General features: G+C 38.3%; 2 protein-coding genes across 2 annotated transcripts; both read right to left on the reverse strand.

The window, feature by feature from the left end:
- Window positions 1-3,405: 3,405 nt before the first annotated feature.
- On the reverse strand, window positions 3,406-6,471 carry LOC126613793 (subtilisin-like protease SBT1.1). The gene is made up of 2 exons (XM_050281387.1): window positions 6,194-6,471; window positions 3,406-5,907 (listed from the first exon to the last, which is right to left on the reverse strand). Exon 2 carries the CDS (start codon window positions 5,898-5,900, stop codon window positions 3,606-3,608), a length of 2,295 nt encoding a protein of 764 aa, XP_050137344.1. The 5' UTR covers window positions 5,901-5,907; window positions 6,194-6,471; the 3' UTR covers window positions 3,406-3,605.
- A 1,720-nt stretch (window positions 6,472-8,191) lies between these two features.
- Window positions 8,192-13,254, reverse strand: LOC126613794 (subtilisin-like protease SBT4.14). Its single transcript, XM_050281388.1, has 11 exons — window positions 13,059-13,254; window positions 12,883-12,980; window positions 12,553-12,650; window positions 12,294-12,437; window positions 12,027-12,132; window positions 10,820-11,333; window positions 10,250-10,347; window positions 9,923-10,147; window positions 9,634-9,742; window positions 9,334-9,547; window positions 8,192-9,012 (listed from the first exon to the last, which is right to left on the reverse strand). Exons 1-11 carry the CDS (start codon window positions 13,221-13,223, stop codon window positions 8,474-8,476), a joined length of 2,310 nt encoding a protein of 769 aa, XP_050137345.1. The 5' UTR covers window positions 13,224-13,254; the 3' UTR covers window positions 8,192-8,473.
- Window positions 13,255-20,547: the final 7,293 nt, after the last annotated feature.

Genomic DNA, 20,547 nt, shown 5'->3' on the forward strand with positions numbered 1-20,547 from the left:
GTTGTTAAATTTAAAAGTAATTAGACCCTTTAAGTCTAGACATAGATCAACATCATTTATTGTGAGAAAACATTCAGAGCTTAAGAGAGGTAAGGTTAGAATAGTTTATAATTACAAGAGATTAAATAATAATACATTTGAAGATAGTTATAAGTTACCAAATAAGGATGAACTCATAAATAAAATTCAAGAGAGTAAATATTTTAGTAAATTTGATTGTAAATCAAGATATTGGCAAATACGATTAGCAAAAGAATCAATTGAGTGGACATCTTTTACTTGTCTAGAAGGACATTTTGAGTAGCTTGTTATGCCATTTGTACTTAAAAATACTCCATCGATCTTTCAAAGAAAGATGGATCAAATTTTCAAGAAATATAATAATTTTTGTAATGTTTATGTAGATGATATTTTAGTACATAGTAAAAATAGAAATGAACATAGAAAGCACTTAGAGATAGTTTTACAAGAATTTATCAATAATGAAATTGTGATTAGCAAAAATAAAATAGCATTAGAAAAACAAGATATATAATTTTTAGGAATGTATATCAAGTTAGGCACAATACAATTACAAGATCATCTAGCTAAAAAGGTTTTAGAATTTCCAGATAAGTTAGAAGATTAAAAAGAGTTACAAGCATTTTTAGGATTGTTAAATTATGCAAGAAATTTTATTCCTGATTGAGGAAGAAAAATAGCAGTATTACACAGTAAAACTAGCAAAATTGGACAAAAGTATTTTAATAGTGAAGATATTAAATTAGTTCAAAATAGAAAGGAAGAAAACTTAAGCCATTAACATTACCATTAGATGATAGTTATAAAATAGTTGAAACCAATGCTTCATCATTATGATGGGCATATATACTATACTAGAAAAAGCATAAGGAGTCACCAAAGTCTGACGAACATGTTTGTAGATATTCATTAAGAAAATTTAGTGATGTACAGTCAAGATTATCGTCAATGGATTTAGAAATTTTAGGAATAATTAACTCACTTGAGGCATTTTCTTTATTTTTACATAATGTCAGTATGTACGATTAGAACATATTGTCTAAATACAGTTTCTCATTATAACAAAATGCATGCTAATAAATAGGCAGTCCGAAGATGAGTTAATTTTATTGATTAAATTACAGGAAATAGCTTTAAACCAATTTTTGAACATATAAAAGGTAATGACAATACATTAACTGATATCTTATCACAAATAATTTGTTGAACAGGAATGGAATATCGTGGACTATCATCCTCAAATGGCACAAGATCACAAGGCAGAATAGCACACTTCAATAGCATAAAGATGTACCATGGACCTCCACCCTTCAATGGATTCCAAAATAGCATAAGTAGACTAGCATCACCACCAGTACCAACTTTCAACTTTAATGGCAATATTGTTGAATGAATCAGAAATCCAACTCTGAGGTATAGGTCAAGAGTACTAGGGCTTTCTGATAGACAGTAGGTTCTTCTAGATAATTTTTGGAATATCTAAATCAAACAGCTAAGCATGAGGTTAGGTCATGAAAAATTAATTACAGCCTTAGAACAAAAATTTGATAGTTTTAATTTAGCATCCATCAAAACCAGCATCATATTCATTCTCTTAAGTACAACCTTCAAGTCATTTTCAGGGGCCATGAATCATTACTTAGTAAGTTTACCAAAATGAACCAAGAACTCAATCTCTTAGAATGCAGCAGAAGGCAAGTGACACCCTGAAAAGAGAATTGAAAATAGATTTGGAAACTGATCAGCATAAGAATAAAGAAAAAGAGGTTATTGAACCGAGGCCAATGAGCTCATAGAAGAGATTAAGATTGAGCTCTTAGAGGAAGCCATTGAAATGAAGCAACATCAAAATAATGAGCAGCATCATCATCTGAGTGACAAAGAAAAACAAGAAAGATATAAAAATTTTCTTAGGAATATATCTTTAGACTTAATAATAGATGATATCCTATTAGAGGAAATTTCAAAAGCAAAATTAAGAATAACGCCACCAGATATGTAAAATGAGATCCTAAGCAGAGCATCACAGTCCATAAAAGAGGTACAATTACAATTACAATTACAATATGCTTTGTATCAGTCCATCTTTGATCCAAAACCAAGGATGAATATTATTACAAAGATGTATCCACCATGTCTTTGTGATAGTACATAGAATTGTATTTGTAAACCAGAGGTTAGCATAGCTGTAGCCATGATTAATATTAGAGATTTTAGACTATGACATTTTAGTTATGAGCATCAGAAAAAGTATAATGTGGTAGAAGTTACCTCGACCTTACTATTAGAGTTTGGCTATCTTGATAAAATATTCATTAACCATATTTCTCAACTAGAATCATTTTATGAAAAACTTATAAAAATAACAGAAGATTATCTGAAAAAGTGGAAGGAAATTTGCATAAGTTTTATTAGTAGTCTTCCAGATTGGTATGTACGTATGCATAAGGAGAAAGCTAGGCATATAGCCATGATGAATGAATAGTCATTTAGACTATCCCCTATCTCCTTACATAGATGGACTCCTTCATACAAAAATATTCTAAATTTTCGAGGGATCCAAATGAGTTTGAAGATTTTAGGTATTATATGGTATTAGTAGCAGAAGAAGAAGAAATGTATATTTACAGCAAGACAAGGATCAGTCATCAGCCCTATTGGAAGCCTCAAAATTTAAAAGAAGAAACAACATAAATGTACTACAAGGTGAAAGAAGATAGAGAAAGAGATGCAGAGTTAGTAGAAAGCGATGAACAATACTGGAACAATTTGACAGAAGAAGAGCTGCATAACATTGACAACATAATGAAAGAATGAAGAGTTGGCAGCAAATTAGTATAAGTTGAATAATATCATGTAAAATAATGTACTTCTAGACAGAAATGTCAACATCATTGTGGACCCCGCTACAATAATAAAATAATGGCATAAGAGTAAATAAAGAAAAGAGCTTGATCCATCATGGACTTTTCATACACAAAATGTCATTTTGATTAAGAATGAATAGTGCTAGGCCACTTTCGTTAAAACTCCCTAAATTTATTGCTTTTCACCGTACAAACTATATATGTATGTGGTTTGCTTTGGCAACGTAAGGATCATTAGTTTTGCTCCATCTTCTTCTACAAGGATACATAATTGGACAAAGCAAAGAAGTAGGTAAGTTATGAAATTCAAGAATTTTTCATATTCGACTAAAATGTTAGTCCAATGATCAAACGCCACTGCAACAGGATCATAATGAGCAAAAAAAAAAAAAAAAAAAAACCAACACGTAACAAAAAGCAACGTTACATGTACCACATTTACTAATCATATCGTTCATTAATCTTACATAACTTCTATCTATGAAAAATGCATCAGGAGTATAATCAACAAATATAGTTCAGATAAACATAGAAAATTCTCATTGATAATTTTTAGTTCTACTATAGCCATCAATGACATGAAGTAGTAGGTTTTGTTGCAGATAAACCAAGGTTCTATGGATCAACCAAGGATCTATGGATCAACCAATGTTCTAGCAAATTCTTTAAAACTTGCAATCACTAATAATAACAGTTTGGTGGTTTTAGCCCCAAAACTTATAGCCAGAGTACTGCTATGGGACTTCTAACTCTATATTTCTCAGCCACCAAAGTTAAAGATCCAAAGGAAGAATTGGTTGAAGTTGCTCCACCCAAGGCAACAAATCTCACTTTGTAGCTCATTTTTTCACCCATCTTTTTGAAACTCAAGGTTTTAGGCTCAACACTCACTGAAACTCCAGCTGGTTCTTTCACTTGCACTGCATAAGTACTAGGAATGCTACCGACATTTTTCGCTGTCCTCTTGTATGTCACACTCGTCTTCCTTCTATCTTGGTCGAAAATCACAGAGAACGAAGGGTAATTCAAGTCGCCAGACTGAACAACTGAAGTACCAGGACAAGTGAAATTAACCCCATTGGAGAAAAGAGCTATTTGGGAAGAGTTGTAGTTTAAGCTGCAGAGGTAAAGCAGATAGTCTTCAGTCGTGATGTCATAAACTAGGCCTGGATCAGCAGCACTTTCTGGATCAACGTGCCCCGAACCAAATGCAAAAGGGCTAGCTGGTTGAGAACTATTCGAGCCAACATCAGAAATCGGAGAATGCTTGTTGTTTATGGTATAAGCTGTGGTCATTAGTGCCGATTTGATTTCTGCAGGTGACCAATTATTATGTTCCGACTTGAGAAGAGAGGCTAAGCCACTAACATGAGGGCAGGACATTGAAGTGCCTGAGATTATATTAAACGGCACGCTTCTCTTATTGCTTTTGAGCATGCTTGGGCTAAGCTTGGGTGGCCAGGCTGCCAAAATGTTCACACCCGGCGCAGTCACATCAGGTTTGATCACGTCTGGTCCAGCTGAACTTGGCCCTCTCGATGAAAATGCTGCCATCACAGGCGCAGTGTTGCCATAGACTGTGCCTTGGAACACAAGCGAAGCCGATGGTTTCTTTGATGACATCACATATTGTCTGATGGCTTTAGCAGCAGAAGCTCCAAGAGAAGCGGCAGGCAAAATGTGAGGATCAGCAACAAGTTCCTCTCCTTCGGTGTCACTGTTGAGTAATAGCATTCCGGCTCCCCCTGCCTTCTTCACCTTCTCTCCAGTTCCTGCTCGCGTGTACAATCCGCTCTCACAAACCACAATCTTTCCTTTTACAAGCTTCTTGACCAGTGCACCCTCAAAGCAAAACTCAGCTCCTAGGCTATTACCTGCGGTTCTGTTATACACTAGTGGCAATTGCTTAGTTTTTTCACCTGAATACAGAGACGTCCCTTTGAATATCTGCCCATTCCCGAGCTTCACAACTGTTGGGAAACGCCTGTCAGTGTAGCTTGCTGCAACAGTCATAATCCAAGGTGCACCATTGCTAACACTTGAAGCAGAAGGGCCTGAATTGCCTGCAGAGCATGAAACTGAAACTCCATTTCGAACTGCTCCAAATGTAGTAATAGCAATGTTGTCTCTGTAAAAAGGCCTAGAAGTGCCTCCCAAAGAGAGTGACAAAATGTCTACCCCATCTGCAACAGCACTGTCAATTGCAGCCATTACATCAGAGTTGGCACATCCGAATTGCCAGCAGGCCTTATAGGCTGCGATTCTTGCAGTACGCTTCATACCGCTGGCTGAGCCCTTGGCCAAACCAAATAAGCTAGCTTGACTTACAAGGTTTCCAGCTGAAGTGGAAGCAGTGTGAGTTCCGTGCCCTCTTGAATCGCGAGGGGATCGATACTCTTCTGTTTCGTTGATTCTGCCAACAATGCCCTCATACCCTTTGAAAAAGGCTCTTGCACCAACAAGCTTTTTGTTGCAATTTGAAACTGAGAACTTTGTGCCTTCCTCACAAGTGCCTTTCCAACGAAAGGGCACTGGGGAAATGCCTGTGTCATGGAAGCTAACATGTTCTGGCCAGATCCCTGTATCGACAAAGCCAATGATCACGTCCGAGGCCAAGTTAGAAGCACTCCAAAGTCCTTTGCCGTTTTGTAAGCCAAGAAACTGAGGAGTGTGTGTGGTGTGGAGAGTTAGCAGTTCATCACGTGTCGCAGAGAGGAAACCATCTATTCGGTTCAAGGATCGGAGTTGAGAGGCTGATAGCTTTGCTGCAAAACCTGAAACAGCAGTTTCATAAGTGTAAAGGAGCTGAGGAGTTGGTGGTTTGTTTGCCTCTTCTGCTTGAGATGAGAGTGCGGTGATAGAATCGATCACAGATTTGTAGTACCGTTGGTGATCTGAGTCCGTGATTTTCGCCTTGTCCATGTGAACTATGTATGTCTGTTCTTCCATTAAAGCGGTTATTGTTGTAGCCATGAAGAACAAGAACAGCAAGCATGTTCTAATTATGACCATGGAAGCTCTGAAAAAAAAGGACAAGTCAATAAATAATAAGGAAGACAAATTAAGCAAAGAAACACCAACTTTGAGTAATGTTAGAGGATCATATTTTTCAAATGATTTTGCTACCAAATTATGCTGAAGTTGTCAATGAAAAACTGATTATAATAATTGATGTAATAAGTACGCATCAGTTGTCACATAATGCTTAACGAATGTAGCTAGCAAATGTATGTGATCGGTCTAACATTACCCAAGAGATACATCGAGAGAATGAGAAAAATTCAAAGAGATGTTCGAATATGTACCTTTGCTTGCCTCAAACAAGGAGAATGGGGAAGTGTATTTTGTGTGGGGTGAAGATTTACCAACTTAAAAGGCTGTTTATATAGAAAAGAAAAGAAGCATGCTTTTGATAATATGCAAATATTGCACCTTAGTGTAGAAATTATTAGAGAGACGGGCTAAAGGCCTACTTCCAACAACACCAATATTGCCCCCAACTTGGTAATTACCATCTATACAATCTATCAAGTGTGGAGTTTTATCACAAAAGGCATCAGTATTAATTAGAGTGAGATTAGAGTATTTAAACTCTTTTTTTCTCATAGATATGGTTGATGTTCAACCATTAGTAGACTTGAAGTTGACAATTTGATCTCTTTACTCTTATATGCACCATACCAACAACAAGCGTGCCCACTTTCTCTACTTCAAAGTGCACGCCTGCAAATGGATCAAAGCTAGAAACATAACTGAACAAAAGGTACGCTGCCGAATCATGAGGTATCCAGCACACACCTTCTTGGTGCAAAAGTAAATCATGGGAAGGAAGATTGAGTCTGCAATCATGTGTGATGGAACACCTCTTATATTTAAAAAAGAAAATGCCTTCTGGTGCGAAAGTTCTTGTGCAAGTATTCACTCATATTATATTTTTGGCTAGCGATTTTAACACTTTTTTTTTTGTCTTCTCCTAGCCTCTTACGCGCATTCTTCTTTTGAGTGTCGAAAACATGTAAACTTTTAGAGTGCATACGGCTAAAATACGAGAGCCAAATTCGCTATTTTTTTCTTCTTTCAAATGACTTTTATCTTCCTATTGATTTATTTAAGCACAACAATTTACCGAATGAACTACGGGCTACGGTTTTTATACTTTCATGAGCTAATTAGTTTTGATTACAGTTTGAGAAAATGTGTTAGAACTACAGCAAAGTTGCAATACCATTCCATTGTTTACATATGCGACACTTATTACTGTTCTTTGCCATAGAGATTGGTTGGGCAGGTCCAACTACCGTATCATACATGTTTTTACAATATATTTTCTATTGTATTTATTCTTCTGGGTTTCGGTTATTTGTCCCCCTCATTGTACTTTTTTCTTTTCTAATAAATTTTGGTACGTTTGGGCGTTCGAGGGTCGTCCTTTATCCCACGCCTATGCCAAATTAGGGAAAAACTTTTGACAATGTAGGATATTTTTGTGTTAAAAGTTAGAACATCCTATGCGATCAATTTGCTTCAGCTCCTCCACTCCAAAAAAAAAGAAAACATATAAATTAAAGAGAGAAACCATTAATCATAATAAAGTGTAGAAGAATATACATTGTGAAAGGAAGTGGGTTTTGCAGGCTTGCATTACGGTCACCTGAAAGATAAGAGGTGCTTGTTGATTGGTCGGCCAGTCCTCTATTAAAAAAAATAGTACCGTTTACCGAAATATGATGTCCCTAAAATTACTCGATTTGAAATCATTTTTTCGAGCATGCACCATTTCATTTGGGAGAAAAGTCCAGAGCAAAAACAAAATTTATTGGCTAAAGCAAATCCCGGCCACTCTCTCTTACCACCCCATGCCAATGACATGGACCAACACAAGTAGGTCACACCTTTACTAAAAAAGTGATACATTGAGGTTTTTCAAAATGCAGTTTCTCTAGCGTTTTTCTTCAAATCCTCAAAATGACAAATTGATTATTGTTCTTTTAGCAGTCACCACGTGGCCTTATCACCAATGCCTTGCTTTGAGTTCAATTCAAGGTAGTAGTAGACTACTAGTAGTGGGACTGAGATGTGAAATAATGGTATATATGCACTTACTAACATGATATGACATGAAAATTAGTCCCACTTCACAACGTACAGTATTTCCAAACGGAATCTCATCCAAGATTTTTTGTCTCGTGATATAGCCTTCTCCGATTTCCTTGCGAAACTTTCATTATACTACAACTATTAGGGAGTAATGAGAAACATTTATGCAAATGGATCTCACCTAACATAATACTACATACAATTCCTTTTCAAATAAAATAAAACTATTTAGATTGTATTTATTGATTGCATCTCTCATTTGTAAACCTTACAATAGTTGAATGGTTCATCAAGTTATATTCGAGTTACACAAACAACTACGGAGGACAAACATTTTATTTGAGTCAATTTCTATCCATAGTTGTTATTTAAAAAAAAAAATTCAATACGTAAGAGAGATAGCCTGTGAGAATGCTCATGTAGTTCACTCTTTCATGGATTTCCTGTATACACTAACTAGGCACCTTCAACTCCAAGTAATATACTGATCATGGACTGTAAATCACAATGGGGCTCCTCACGGTGTATCGAGTGCTTTTCCATCCGAGTGAGCCGGATACCATCCGCATACTGGTCATAGGGTTCGCCTTCACCACAACTTGGAAGGTCTTCCTTTCCAAGGTGGTGGAGAAAGATAGACTCATGGGCTTCACAGTGATTTCAACTCCTTTTGGTGCTCTAATAGTGGCATTGTAGATGGATTTTGCAGGGCCCACATTGGTGACAGTTCTTCTGAAAACACCAACTGTTGGTTGCTTGTTGCTTTTCAAGCTGAGCTGCATGGTGGGATAGTTGAGAGCATCATAGCCTTGACCAGGAAGCAATGAGGAGCAGTTTAGGGTTTTTGAGCCCACCAAAGGGGCTAATGAGGACCCTTTGTAGCCTTCATGGCAGAGGAACTGAATGTAGGACAATATTTCATCCATGTCATAGACTAGGCCCGGGTTCACAGCTTTAGCCGGGTTCACTTGACCGGCACCATAGGCGAATTCTGCATCGCCGTTCACCCGCTGGCTCATTGGTTTTGCTTGACAAAGATGTAAACATTGTAATCAGAGTGCAAGTCATGATAACAGTGAGCGTAATGAAAGAATTTGAGTACTATTAGTAAAGGCATGCTTTTGCACGTAGTGCTTTTGTCAGAAGCACATAAAATCGTCCATTAAAAACTCGATTTACATTCATCTAAATGCACTTCCTGAGAAAACACGTATAGCGTGCTTCTCCAGAAGCACGTAAGGGTGTTTCTCCCCAAGCGAGTGTTATTTTACATCTTTTTCCATTTCAGAAACGCTTTTAGTTATTTGGGGACACTTTTAGCACTAAAAAATGAAAAAAAGTTCCTTACCAGTGGTCAAGATGGCAGATCTAATTGCAGCCGGTGACCAATTCGGGTGGAATGACTTTACGTATGCTGCTACTCCAGCAACGTGCGGGCATGCCATGGAAGTTCCAGACATGAGTGTAAATTCTGAAAATTGTGTGTCACCTGCCAATCCAGTGAGCGACTTCCTAAGAGTGTAAGACGCCAAGATGTCAACCCCAGGTGCTGCAATATCAGGCTGCATCACATAATACGGCACCAAAAACGGGTTCATGAGTTTCTAGCAGTCTTAGTTAAACTATAATAAAATGACCAAGACAACACCTTGAGGATGCGGTTGGATCCTTGATTTGGACCCCGGGAGGAGAATGAAGCAACAAACGGAGCACGTTTCATTGTTTGTTGAGACTTGTATATCACTGCTGATGGTGATCTGCATGATAATAAAGAAAATGCTATTTATTTTGCTATGTAAAATTATAAACATTAAATAAATTTAGTTATAAGTTCTTAGTGTACTATCACCCTTCTTTTATTCATTATCTTTCGAGCGATAATCTAAACTACAAGGACGGGACTAGAACTTGGGTGCAGATTGGAGAGCACTCTCTACCTTGTTGTGTGAATGTACTCATCTATGATATCTCCGATTGTAGAATTGACCATGGTTCCTGGAGCCATGAATATTTGAGCAGCATCAAGAAACTGATCATCTTCAATTATAATGCCAGCCCCTCCAATTCCCTTAACCACAGAATCTGCGCCCCAAGATCCGAGTTTGCAGAAAACAAGCTTGCCCTTTACCTTTCCAGGGTCTAATGTATCCTGAACACAGAACCTGTCATACACGACAACCGTCCGAAGAATTAGTATCTTTTTGTTTTCTCAGATTAAGTTAAATTGTTTTTCTTGACGGATGATGAACAAAGTGATTGATTACCTTGCACCTTCCTTGGTTTGAGAGCTTTGTGCTACATCAACCCCACTAACAATTGGGTATAAGTTTTTCTTTGGACTGAACATGCTCACTCCAATCCCCTGCATGTATCATATAAACACAATCAAATTAACTGCATCATACAACACAGCCAAAGAACGGGACATTTAGAAAATTCTAACTTTTTACTAACGCAATAAACACTTTTAGCACTTTTTAAATAGCAACTCGAGGCCCCCTCGAATGGTTCTCAAGTCCTCTTGAGGCCCCTTGAGTATGGTCAAGGGCCCCTCAACCAATACAAGTAGGTCACACCTTCAACATGTACGAAACAAAACTATAAAAAAAATTCTTCCAACAGTTCGGTTTAATCATCATACACCACCAAGTATCATCTAGTAGTTAATTTTGGATCAAAATAATCATAATATGTGTTCCCCCTATGCATTCGATTACGAATCTCTGCTTTGCAATTTAGATTAGCTTAAAGTAAAATATCATTTGCATAAAAAAAAAAACAGTCAAAGTAAAATTCAAAGGGTGTGCACCACCTAAGCAGAAATGTAAACTTACTGAGACATCCTTTCCGTTGCCCAGATGAACTTTGCTTATGAAATCCCTATCAATCCCACTGGCAGCCACAGTTACCAACCATGGTGCATGATTAAGAACACTTCCCAAATTTGGTCCATCATTTCCAGCTGAGGCCACAGTAATAATACCCTTCTTAATGGCATGAAATGCACCTATTGCTATAGTGTCCGACACATAACTTGAACTCCCCCCACCAATAGAAATTGATATGACATCGACGCCGTCATGTATGGCAGCATCATACGCTGCTAGGATGTCCATGTCTGAACAGCCACTGCTAGCCCAGCATACTTTGTACATGGCCACCCTAGCCGAGGGCACTGCACCTCGCGCAGTGCCATTGGCTAGGCCGAAGAGGTTGGCATTGGGGACCTGGTTGCCTGCTAAGGTTGATGAGGTATGAGTCCCATGGCCGTCCACATCTAAGGGAGATAAGATGTCAACTGGGTCTGGATTGCCATCAAGCTTGAAGTAATTGGCACCTATGATCTTGCTTTAAGTGACCATATTAATTGACAAATACATATATGGGTTAGGGGACATTTAATTTCATAACTTAGAAGTTACAGTACAATCATAAGTAACTACCAAAAATAATACACACACACTTATAGGATGAGCTTCATAAAGATCCTGCTCCACTATTCATGAAACGAGATATGATGGTGCTCTCGTATTGACCATTTCGTGACCGTGCATTGACCATAAAGTGAACTTTTAGAGGTATAAGGATGTTATATGAGCATTGCATGGTCAAGAAACGGTAAATACAAGGGCACTTTCTATCCTGCTCCATGAAATGTTGCGAGGGATTCCCTTCATGAAATTTTCTGCAATATTTTACGAAGAGATCATGTCAACTTTTACTTTGTTTTTGGTTGAAATGAACGTGCAGATATTCATCACAACTTGGAATCATTTTTGTTAATGTTTGATAAATCATAGGGTGTCAATGTTGGTCATCAATGATCATGTTTATTTTTGAAATTAGTAATGACAAATGCTCTCATTTTCTTTCATTTATTTAAAAAAAAAAAGACATTTGGCAATTATGTAGAAACAAACCATGTTAATTTCTGTCCTGTGGTGTATATGGATGTAAATCTTTTCAATCAACTTTATGAGAAAACTTGAAAGGGGTATTTGCAAAATCTTATTAAATTATGAATCTGTTCAAAAAATTTACTTGTTGCATCCAGAAAAATTGGCAAAGTGGCCACAAGTTCCTTTCCACTTTGCTGGTGGAGGACCTAATCCATCTCCCTTAAAGCTTTTGGACTCTGGAGTAATTCCTGGAAATTTGAATACCAGATTATACATGACTCAAGTATATGTATATGTGTGTGTGTGTGTGTGTGTGTGTGTGTGTGTATAGATAAGTTTTATTTTCATCATAATTTAAAGTTTATGAAGTCATATGCAACAGAAAGAAGAAATTAGTATTCTTTATAACCTGTATCAAGGAGACCAACAATTATGTCACTTTCAGTCTTCAAATTTCGTCTAGCTTTTTGTGGTAACCCAATGAAATCCCATGATCTTGTTGTGTGTAGCTTGTGATACCTATTAGGAATCACGGAGAGAACCTCGTCCATTCCTATACATTCACAACACATAAGTTAACATCAAAAACTTTTTTCTTACCTCACAATGTTAATCTGAACTATTGGTCATGACGATTTGGATTCAAACTGATACAGTCACGCACATACTTTCTAATATTTTGGCTTCATCACTAGAAAGCTTGGCAGCAAAGGCATCGAAGCTCTTTTTATAGCTATAAACCATGGACTCTTGAGCATCAGCATAGCTGCAAAACATAAACATGTAAACATCGTATGGGAAAAAAGAACTTCTATATAATTCCATAGTTTTTTTTTTAAGACGATATCTACTCTAAATTTAATTTTGAGGGATAGGAATTCGAACTAATCACACTGTCTTGGCCAACTAACCAACCCATGTGTGCATTTCATGCATAGTTCAACATTTTATTGTTTTTTGCATGTGTGCATGAGAGGAAGTGTAGAGTGTCAACCAACCTTCCTTTAACAGATGAGAGGATTTTCATATGCGTATGGGAAGCTGCAGAGTCCTCATTATTCACAGGATGAGCTCCCAAGTACACAATGTAAAACTTCTGTGCATTTCCATAAATTACAAAACCGGGTTAATAAAACATAAAATTAAATTTAAGACAAAGTATTAGGGTATGTACCTTTTTGTCATCTCCTTTTACACAAACAACGCCTACTAAGATCAAATAAAGAAGAAAAAGAAGAAGAAAGGAAGAACTAATTTTCTTGCTACACATGCTTGCAAGATTTAATGTTGGCTTTGCACTCAGCTGCCTCACAAATTGGTTCCTCTTGTTTTTATACATCCAACGAGATATCTAGGTGGTTTCAGAAGGAGCAAACACAAGAAAAACGTAAAAGGATAAGAGCAAGAAGCCTTGAGGTGTTTTAAATTCGTTGAGAAAGCTTAGAAGTAAGTTAACAGAAATTCAGGTTGTGTATTGTGGTCAGGTCAATGTCAATGTTATCTACGCGCTAGCATTGCTTCTTTTGGAGAAACTTGCTGAAAATATCACTTCCCTATTTGTTTGTTAGAGTTGCACTTTCTGGATGGGGTGTACATATATATATATATATTAGCACATGTGAGGATATATATTTAGTAGCCCTACGGATGTGTTAAGAATAGTCTCGGATCAGAAACTTTACAAATAATTATAACTTATATTGAATAGTTCCACTTGTAACTGCACTGTGTCTTTTGTAATAAATTTCAACACCTTGCTAGAGTGTGCAGGTGGTTAAGTTGGGGCAATATCGGTATGATAAATAGTGGGTCGTTAGCCCGACTGTAAAATCTTGATATTTAAATATTTATGTAATCCTATAATTCTTTGGTTACTTGTTGCTGCGTAAGACTTGCAGCTTAAATGCTTGACAATTTTTACCCTTGAACACTATTTCTCGTATTCGATTCCCTCCTCTCCGAGCATTGCTAACATTGAGTCTTAAATGCCTATACCATTCAACATAAATTGATTTTATGGCCTTTTCAGACACCAATGTAGTGTATGATATGTGGAATGTGTCATGGTAGGTAAATATTGTGGTGTATTGTATTGAATGTATTTGATGTGGATCAACATTGTGAAATGAATACTATGAGCCGGAGATTACTGATAAGATCACTGTCCAATTTTGAGCATTACTCATGAGTTGCTTGGAAACAAAGAACCTATAAACTTTTAAACGTATTTTTTTTACTTGAATTTCAATTCAAGCAAAAGACCTTTCTATTAATTCATAGGTAGAAATGGGATGACTTGATGTTTATTAACAACGACCGTTTAACTTATAAGATGGATTTTGCTTGTCTTAATTAGAACGGATTTACCTCGGCCTGCATGGAAGAATTATAATATAATAAACTTCTAAACTAACATTAGGTGTTTAATTACTCTAACATAAAATATGCATATTCACGTAAGGAAAGGTAGGTTTAACTTGGAGTATTGGTGAAGCATGAATTGCGCAGAGCTTTTTCATTTTTGTTCTTACTACAACCAAACCAAGGACTAAAATATTGACAATATCGGGGATGTTATAAATATTGTATTTATATGTGATTGTGTAAATTCTAGATTAGATTTGATACTAGTTATTCTTCCCTAGTAGGATTTGTATTTCTTGGAGCAGAAGGATTCTTCCCTCCCTTATTACTATAAATAAATGCACTGTGCAAGGGGAAATAACACATCCTCTACACAATCCTACAAACACATCTCTCTCCCTACTCTTTCTCAGCAGTGCACCCCCTCTCTCTCCATGTCGGATTAAAATAAGCCACAATACGTTATTAGCACACTCCAACCGCTGTGCTTAGGAATTTGACATGGAATTATTTGTCTTCAATTAGGGGAGTATTACGTTTCAATTATTCTTATTTGATTAAATTTTGATTTTATTGAATCCTTGTGTGTGTGTGTGTGTGTGTGTGTGTTGAACGTGATACAAGCTTTGGAGATGGAAAGCCGAAATTAAAGAAATAATTTTATGCACCAAACCAGTTCATTAATATCATTATGCAATCAGCTTCTTCCAAAATAGTGATTTGTATCTCGATATTTTTGCAGCCCTTATAGCATGAACATTCACCATAATGCATGACCCAACTTTACATTTTTTGAATTTTAGATTCTACATAAATTGTGTATGCATTATATCCCATTGTTGAATTATGTGAATTGATAATTCCATGAATTGCATCATATGCTCATGCATTAAATTATATGTTGAATATGCATTAAATTATGATCTGGAAATTGAAAAATAATTTTTTTTTTAGGATTTTCTGAAAACCTAACCCTCGAGCAAGTCGAGACCACGAAGCCCTTGGGCTCCAAGCCCAGAACCAGAAACAATGGCACGCCATTCTCGGTGACCCGCAGTCACCGCCAACATGGCCTTGGCCGAAATTCTCCATAATCTCACTGAAATTTGTAGCCCCGTTTTCGAATCCATGGATTCTTGGTTCATAGTGAAGGAAAATTTTGTGAAAACATGTTCTTTTAAGCAACATCATATAGCATGCAATTAACAATTAAAGGCGGAATCATGCTAGCATGCACTTAAAAACAAAACATTAACCAAGAAATTCAAAGCCTAGTAGATTGGTGAACCATTAATCAACTCAAAACAAAGTGAGTTGAGATTTATACCTTTGTAGATTCCTCTTTGCATAAGCAAAGGCTAATCACCCAAAGAGAGGGCCTTCATTCCTTGCATCTTAAATCTATATTTTTGGATGGAAGAATAGGTTTCTCCAAGTTCCCAAAGTAGGGAACCTCTAAGTCTCTTCACCAAGGAGAGATTGGAGAAGAAATGAGTGACCTTGGAGTAGTGGGATTGCAAGATGCACCCCCCAAGGGGCCGGCCTCCTAGAGAGAAAATGGAGAGACAAGTTCTCACCAATTTTCTCTAAAAGAAACCCTAATGAATAAAAGGCTATAAAGTCATATTTATACCTTTATTCATTTGAGTGGCAAACTTGTAATTAAAGCAAGTTCACTACCCTTCCTCTAAATGGCCGGCCATGGGGTGTTGTTTGGGCTTTTGGGTCTTAGTGAATCATTATTCATTAAGTTGTCATACAACTTAAGTCAATGGGCTTGACGTTCGAAGCCCATTGGGCCTTAAGGTCCAAAACCTATCCCGAGGTCTTTAACGAACTTATTCGTTTGATTAATTAACATATTAATTAATCTTTGCCATAAATAAATGATTAAACCATTTAATCATTCTTACTCATCTCCGTTTAATCTCCAATCTCCACCTCTTATGGTGTGCGATCCATTAGGTTCCTTTTAGCGAGGCAGTGGGCGATTAAAACCATTTCAAATCGATTGTGAATTGAAAATTACTTTCAATTCTCCCTTTAGTGATTACACACGTTTAGGGCTTCCACAAACCATGAGTGACACCTTGCAGCATATCATGGTTACCCAAGCTAATCAGAAGAGGTAGAGAAAACCTATTCAGTTTGGGATTACAAATGCAATACGGTCTTTCTCTAATCTAATACTCCTGACCACATTGTTTGGTTTGATAGTTTATTTATTCATGTCTACTATCCAATGTGATTCGTGTGCTTATATGATTTCATTGAATGTGATTTAGAACGACTTTTCTAAATCTCATTCATACTCTGGCCAGAGATTCTAAATCATATCATAGAGTATTCTCCCTCAAACGATTTGAAGGTTAGAGATCCCTTGTTGCGCATTCACTTGCCTCCATGACTAAGTGGCTTAACCCCAACGATGCCGTGGACACCCCGATGGGGTGACTTTGACATAATCAAAGATCAAGGACTTAACCACAAGACAACTGTGATGCCTCAGGTCAAAGGACTAATTTGCATTATCCCAAACATGAGTTCTCATGTGACATGAGTATGAGAACTCTTCGTTGATCACGTTCAGTGAACTCATTCTCTACTGAGCACCTACGTACTTGTCTTGATGTCACACACACCAATGACTCGAGACTAGTCACTCTCCCTGAGAGAAGACATAGCACGTACCGATCTTGACGGACTGTCAATGCCCAATTGGCAATCCTATGATCAGGAACATTTAGGATGTGTCTACGAAAGAATGGTCTCATGAATCTAACTTCATTAGATTACATTCTTCCAATCACATATTCCTTGGACTTTATCGTTTAAGCATATAACATTTATATGAGACGGCTCAAACAATAATCTTTGCCCTTTATATTAAACTAGATTAGTTTAACATGTAAAATGTCCGTAAAGTATCATCATATGATTGGCTTTAGGGCACATTTCCAACACATAGGACATCAAGACTCGTTTCTCCATCATAATCGAGGTTCTTTGTTAAAACCCGATTAGTACTGATGTTTTTTTCGATCCAGAACGTGGTTGTCAGTAGCGACGATGCTGGCCTCACCTCCGACGACATCACCCAGCGACGCTGTGATGCTCTTTGGTCTTTACCTGAGCCCATCTGGACTTGGCTAACCCTCGGTCTAAACATTAGCCCTTTGGGATGGCGTTTTTCTCGGCCCACTGGAGAGATTTTTTTTTTCTCTGGGCTCACATATTGCAGTCCATAAACCAGCTGATTAGCCTGCGAATAACACTAGCCTAAGTGGGTTTCAGTGTCTCCTTGCACCACGTAGTAGCAAATCCCAACCTTTGTGGCTAAGGCGCTATTCCTGCACCGTGTCGCACCAGAGCCCAGCTCTTATACTGGTGCACCTATATCCGTGAAGTATTAGAGCATGCCCTCGTTTGGGCCTCCTTCTATAGCCCTTTTTTTTTTTTTTTAAAACCAATGGGCTTGTAGCCCATGATTTGCTCAGCTTGAGATGTCTCCAGCCCAATTTTGGGCTTGAACCTTGTCGATGAAAATTTCTGCCGTCTTCAGTCTTGACGAAAATGCATTTGCAAAACAATCAACAACTTTGATCAGAGACATAAGCCTCATGTGCCCACGAAGTGGGGGATGGGGGGGTTAGGTCAACGGATCTCCGATGCCTAAGTTAGTTTCTCTGAGAGAGTAAAGTGTTTAGGGTTTTTTTAGGGTTGCAAAAAGCTCTCAAATTTTGGTAGAATATCGGGTATTTATAGGGCTAGGGCCAGCCATATAATGTTTAATGGAGAAATATTCTCTAAATATTCCCAAGATATTTAATAGGAGATAATATCTTGAGATAATGGGGTAATTATCCCTAATTGATTTAAATTAGGATTACTTACTTGATTGGAGTCAATCTTCAATTAGGAATGTATTAAAGATAGGATTTGGGTAATTAATTATTGTCTTTAATTCCTTGCCAAGGGCAGGTGAGTTGTGGGTAGTTGTGTTCAGCTGCTGAAGCCTCCAAGGGTGTGAGTTGTGCGTGAGAGCATCTGAGAAGCCTGCCTATTTATCGAGGGCAATCTTGTCTTCTTTGAATAAAAATTCACGTGTCACCTCTTAGAATTTTTGGGATTATTTTACGCTCCACAAATACCCTCACACCTACTGTGTTACATGCAGGAAAATGATAGTAGGTGTAGGAATCCCAAGCTGCTTAGGCTTGTAGAATTGCTTCCCAATTTGAACTTGATCTTCGTTCTTGATTTGGAGATTGACTTCTTCTAGGAAAGGAAAATAATTGCCCCCAATACCTATTTAATTCTGCCTTAAGCAGGGGATTAAATAAATTTGGAGAACAATCATTAATCCAACAAGGAAGAGAAGCCAGAGGAAATTTTTATTCCCCCTCCCCTACCGTTCTTCTTCTCTTGCCCTTGCAAAGAGTCATCTCTCATTGTAGTTCTTATTCTCTGTGTCGCACCAAGGTAAGAAAAAATTGAATTTTCTTCTTCTTGAATTTTTTAGGAGTCTTGGGACTTAAAAAATTGGCTTGGTGGGGATGGTGGGTGTGGGTGACACACGACTAGGAGCCACGGGGCTGCTTAGTGGTGCAGCACGAGTCGGGTCAGCTTCGCCGAGGTGCTGGCAACTCAAGTTGGGCTTGGCGCGCTGCTGGCGTGGGCCAGGTGACACAATGCTAGGCTCGGGCCCGTTAGAAATTGGAGAAGGGACGGAGAATGGGAGTCTGACTCTTCTCTTAAGCTGCGTGTTGGGATTTACTTTTTTCAGGAGGTGATATGCTCCATGAAATGCCCACCTGCTCAGTGTTCCCAAAATGCAGTTCGTAGGATGGTGTGGTTCTCGAGCTTGGGCAGGTTCTTTGATCTTGGCTTGAGTTTTGGTACTTCTTTAAGATCGGGCACAAGGAAGGTGTGGGGCAGCTGAGGTCTCGTCATAGGCTGCTCGATGCTTTTAGCCAAGGTAATCATGAGTGGGCAAGGGACACCTTAGAGGTGAATGAGGAGTGAGAGTCTGACTCTTCTCCCAAGCTGTGTGTCTCGACTACCTTTATCAGTGGTAAGTGAACTGCTTTATTCTTATCCTACTTGAATTTTTGTTAAGTTGCTCCATGACTTCAATTTATTGATCGTCTTTCTTACTTTGTGTAGATTTGGAGCTTGGCTAAACTCCAAAGACTTCGGCAGATATGAAGAAAGTCCATGTTGCCTTAGGCATTCCTACTGAGTACCGCGAGTGGCGTTGGCTACTCAGCCCTCTTCATCGGGAGAAGGGTGGCTTGCCTTCGAAGGAAGAGATAAAGCGGATAAAGGATGAGGCGTTGGCTCACCCGATCACTGCTGTAGAGCCTGCTGCCAATGATGGTGGAAAGAAAAGGTCTTCCTCACTTGCTTGTAAGCCTTTGGCTGAGAATAATCCAAGGACTTCTTCTGCTGCTCGTGGGAGATCGTCTATTATCGAAAAACCTATCATTGATCTAACTTCCCCCAATCGAGCGAAGAAGACCGTTGAGCCTGTGAAACCTGCTGCTCCGAAGGTGACCGCGTCCATCGCTGAGAGACTTGCCCAATGGAAAGGTTTGGTGATGCCTCTGGTGTTTGGGTTTGTGTCGAAGCATCCATCAAGAGCTATGTTTGGATCGGCTTCTGTGAGGCTCACCGCTATGAAGAGTAGAATGGTGGATTCTGTTGCTAAAGTGGCACCTGGGCCTGTTCTTCCTTCTGCCAAGACTAACTCGTCTGCTGAGAAAGGGAAATCTACTTGCATAGGCACTTGTGAGAGATTCACTGAGTCTAAGGCTGAAGAGTTTCCCGATGTTTGTGCGCTGCTGAAGGCTGACTTGCTTGAGGATCTTGATGCATGCACCAAGTTTGTTGACAGCGTTGGGAAAGTTATCGTTTGCTTAAACTCTTTTGCAAAGCATCCTGCCTACTCGAGGAGGTCCTCCCCTATTGCTACAATGCATAAGACTTTGATCCTGGCATCTGAGTCTATATGCATTGACTAGGATACTATCAAGTGTGTTAAGGAGGCCGAAGTGGCTTTGGTGGCTCAACTTTGCTTGGCTGTTGAAAAGATTGAGAAGCTCAAATCTGAACTCTCCATTTTGAAGGGGTCTGATGTTTCTGCCCCTACTTCTTTGCAGCTGGAGATCGCTCATCAGGAGGTCACCCATTTGAATGCTAGGCTTAGTGCGACTTAGGCGATGTTGGAAGCTGCAGAGAAGAAAGTCAGTCGTGTTTCTTCGGTGATCGAGGACCTTAAGTGTGTCAATTTGGAGCTA

The sequence above is a fragment of the Malus sylvestris genome, chromosome 2 (assembly GCF_916048215.2).
Source record: "Malus sylvestris chromosome 2, drMalSylv7.2, whole genome shotgun sequence".
NCBI classification, from domain to species: Eukaryota; Viridiplantae; Streptophyta; class Magnoliopsida; order Rosales; family Rosaceae; genus Malus; species Malus sylvestris.

Excerpts from the sequence above, each read along its gene's own strand:
- LOC126613793 (XM_050281387.1), bottom strand. The coding sequence starts at position 5,900 with ATGGTCATAATTAGAACATGCTTGCTGTTCTTGTTCTTCATGGCTACA.
- LOC126613794 (XM_050281388.1), bottom strand. The coding sequence starts at position 13,223 with ATGTATAAAAACAAGAGGAACCAATTTGTGAGGCAGCTGAGTGCAAAG. Across the intron at positions 12,651-12,882 it reads CTCTCATCTGTTAAAGGAAG|CTATGCTGATGCTCAAGAGT; the intron begins GTTGGTTGACAC and ends TATGTTTTGCAG. Across the intron at positions 12,438-12,552 it reads TGAAGCCAAAATATTAGAAA|GAATGGACGAGGTTCTCTCC; the intron begins GTATGTGCGTGA and ends GTGAATGTATAG.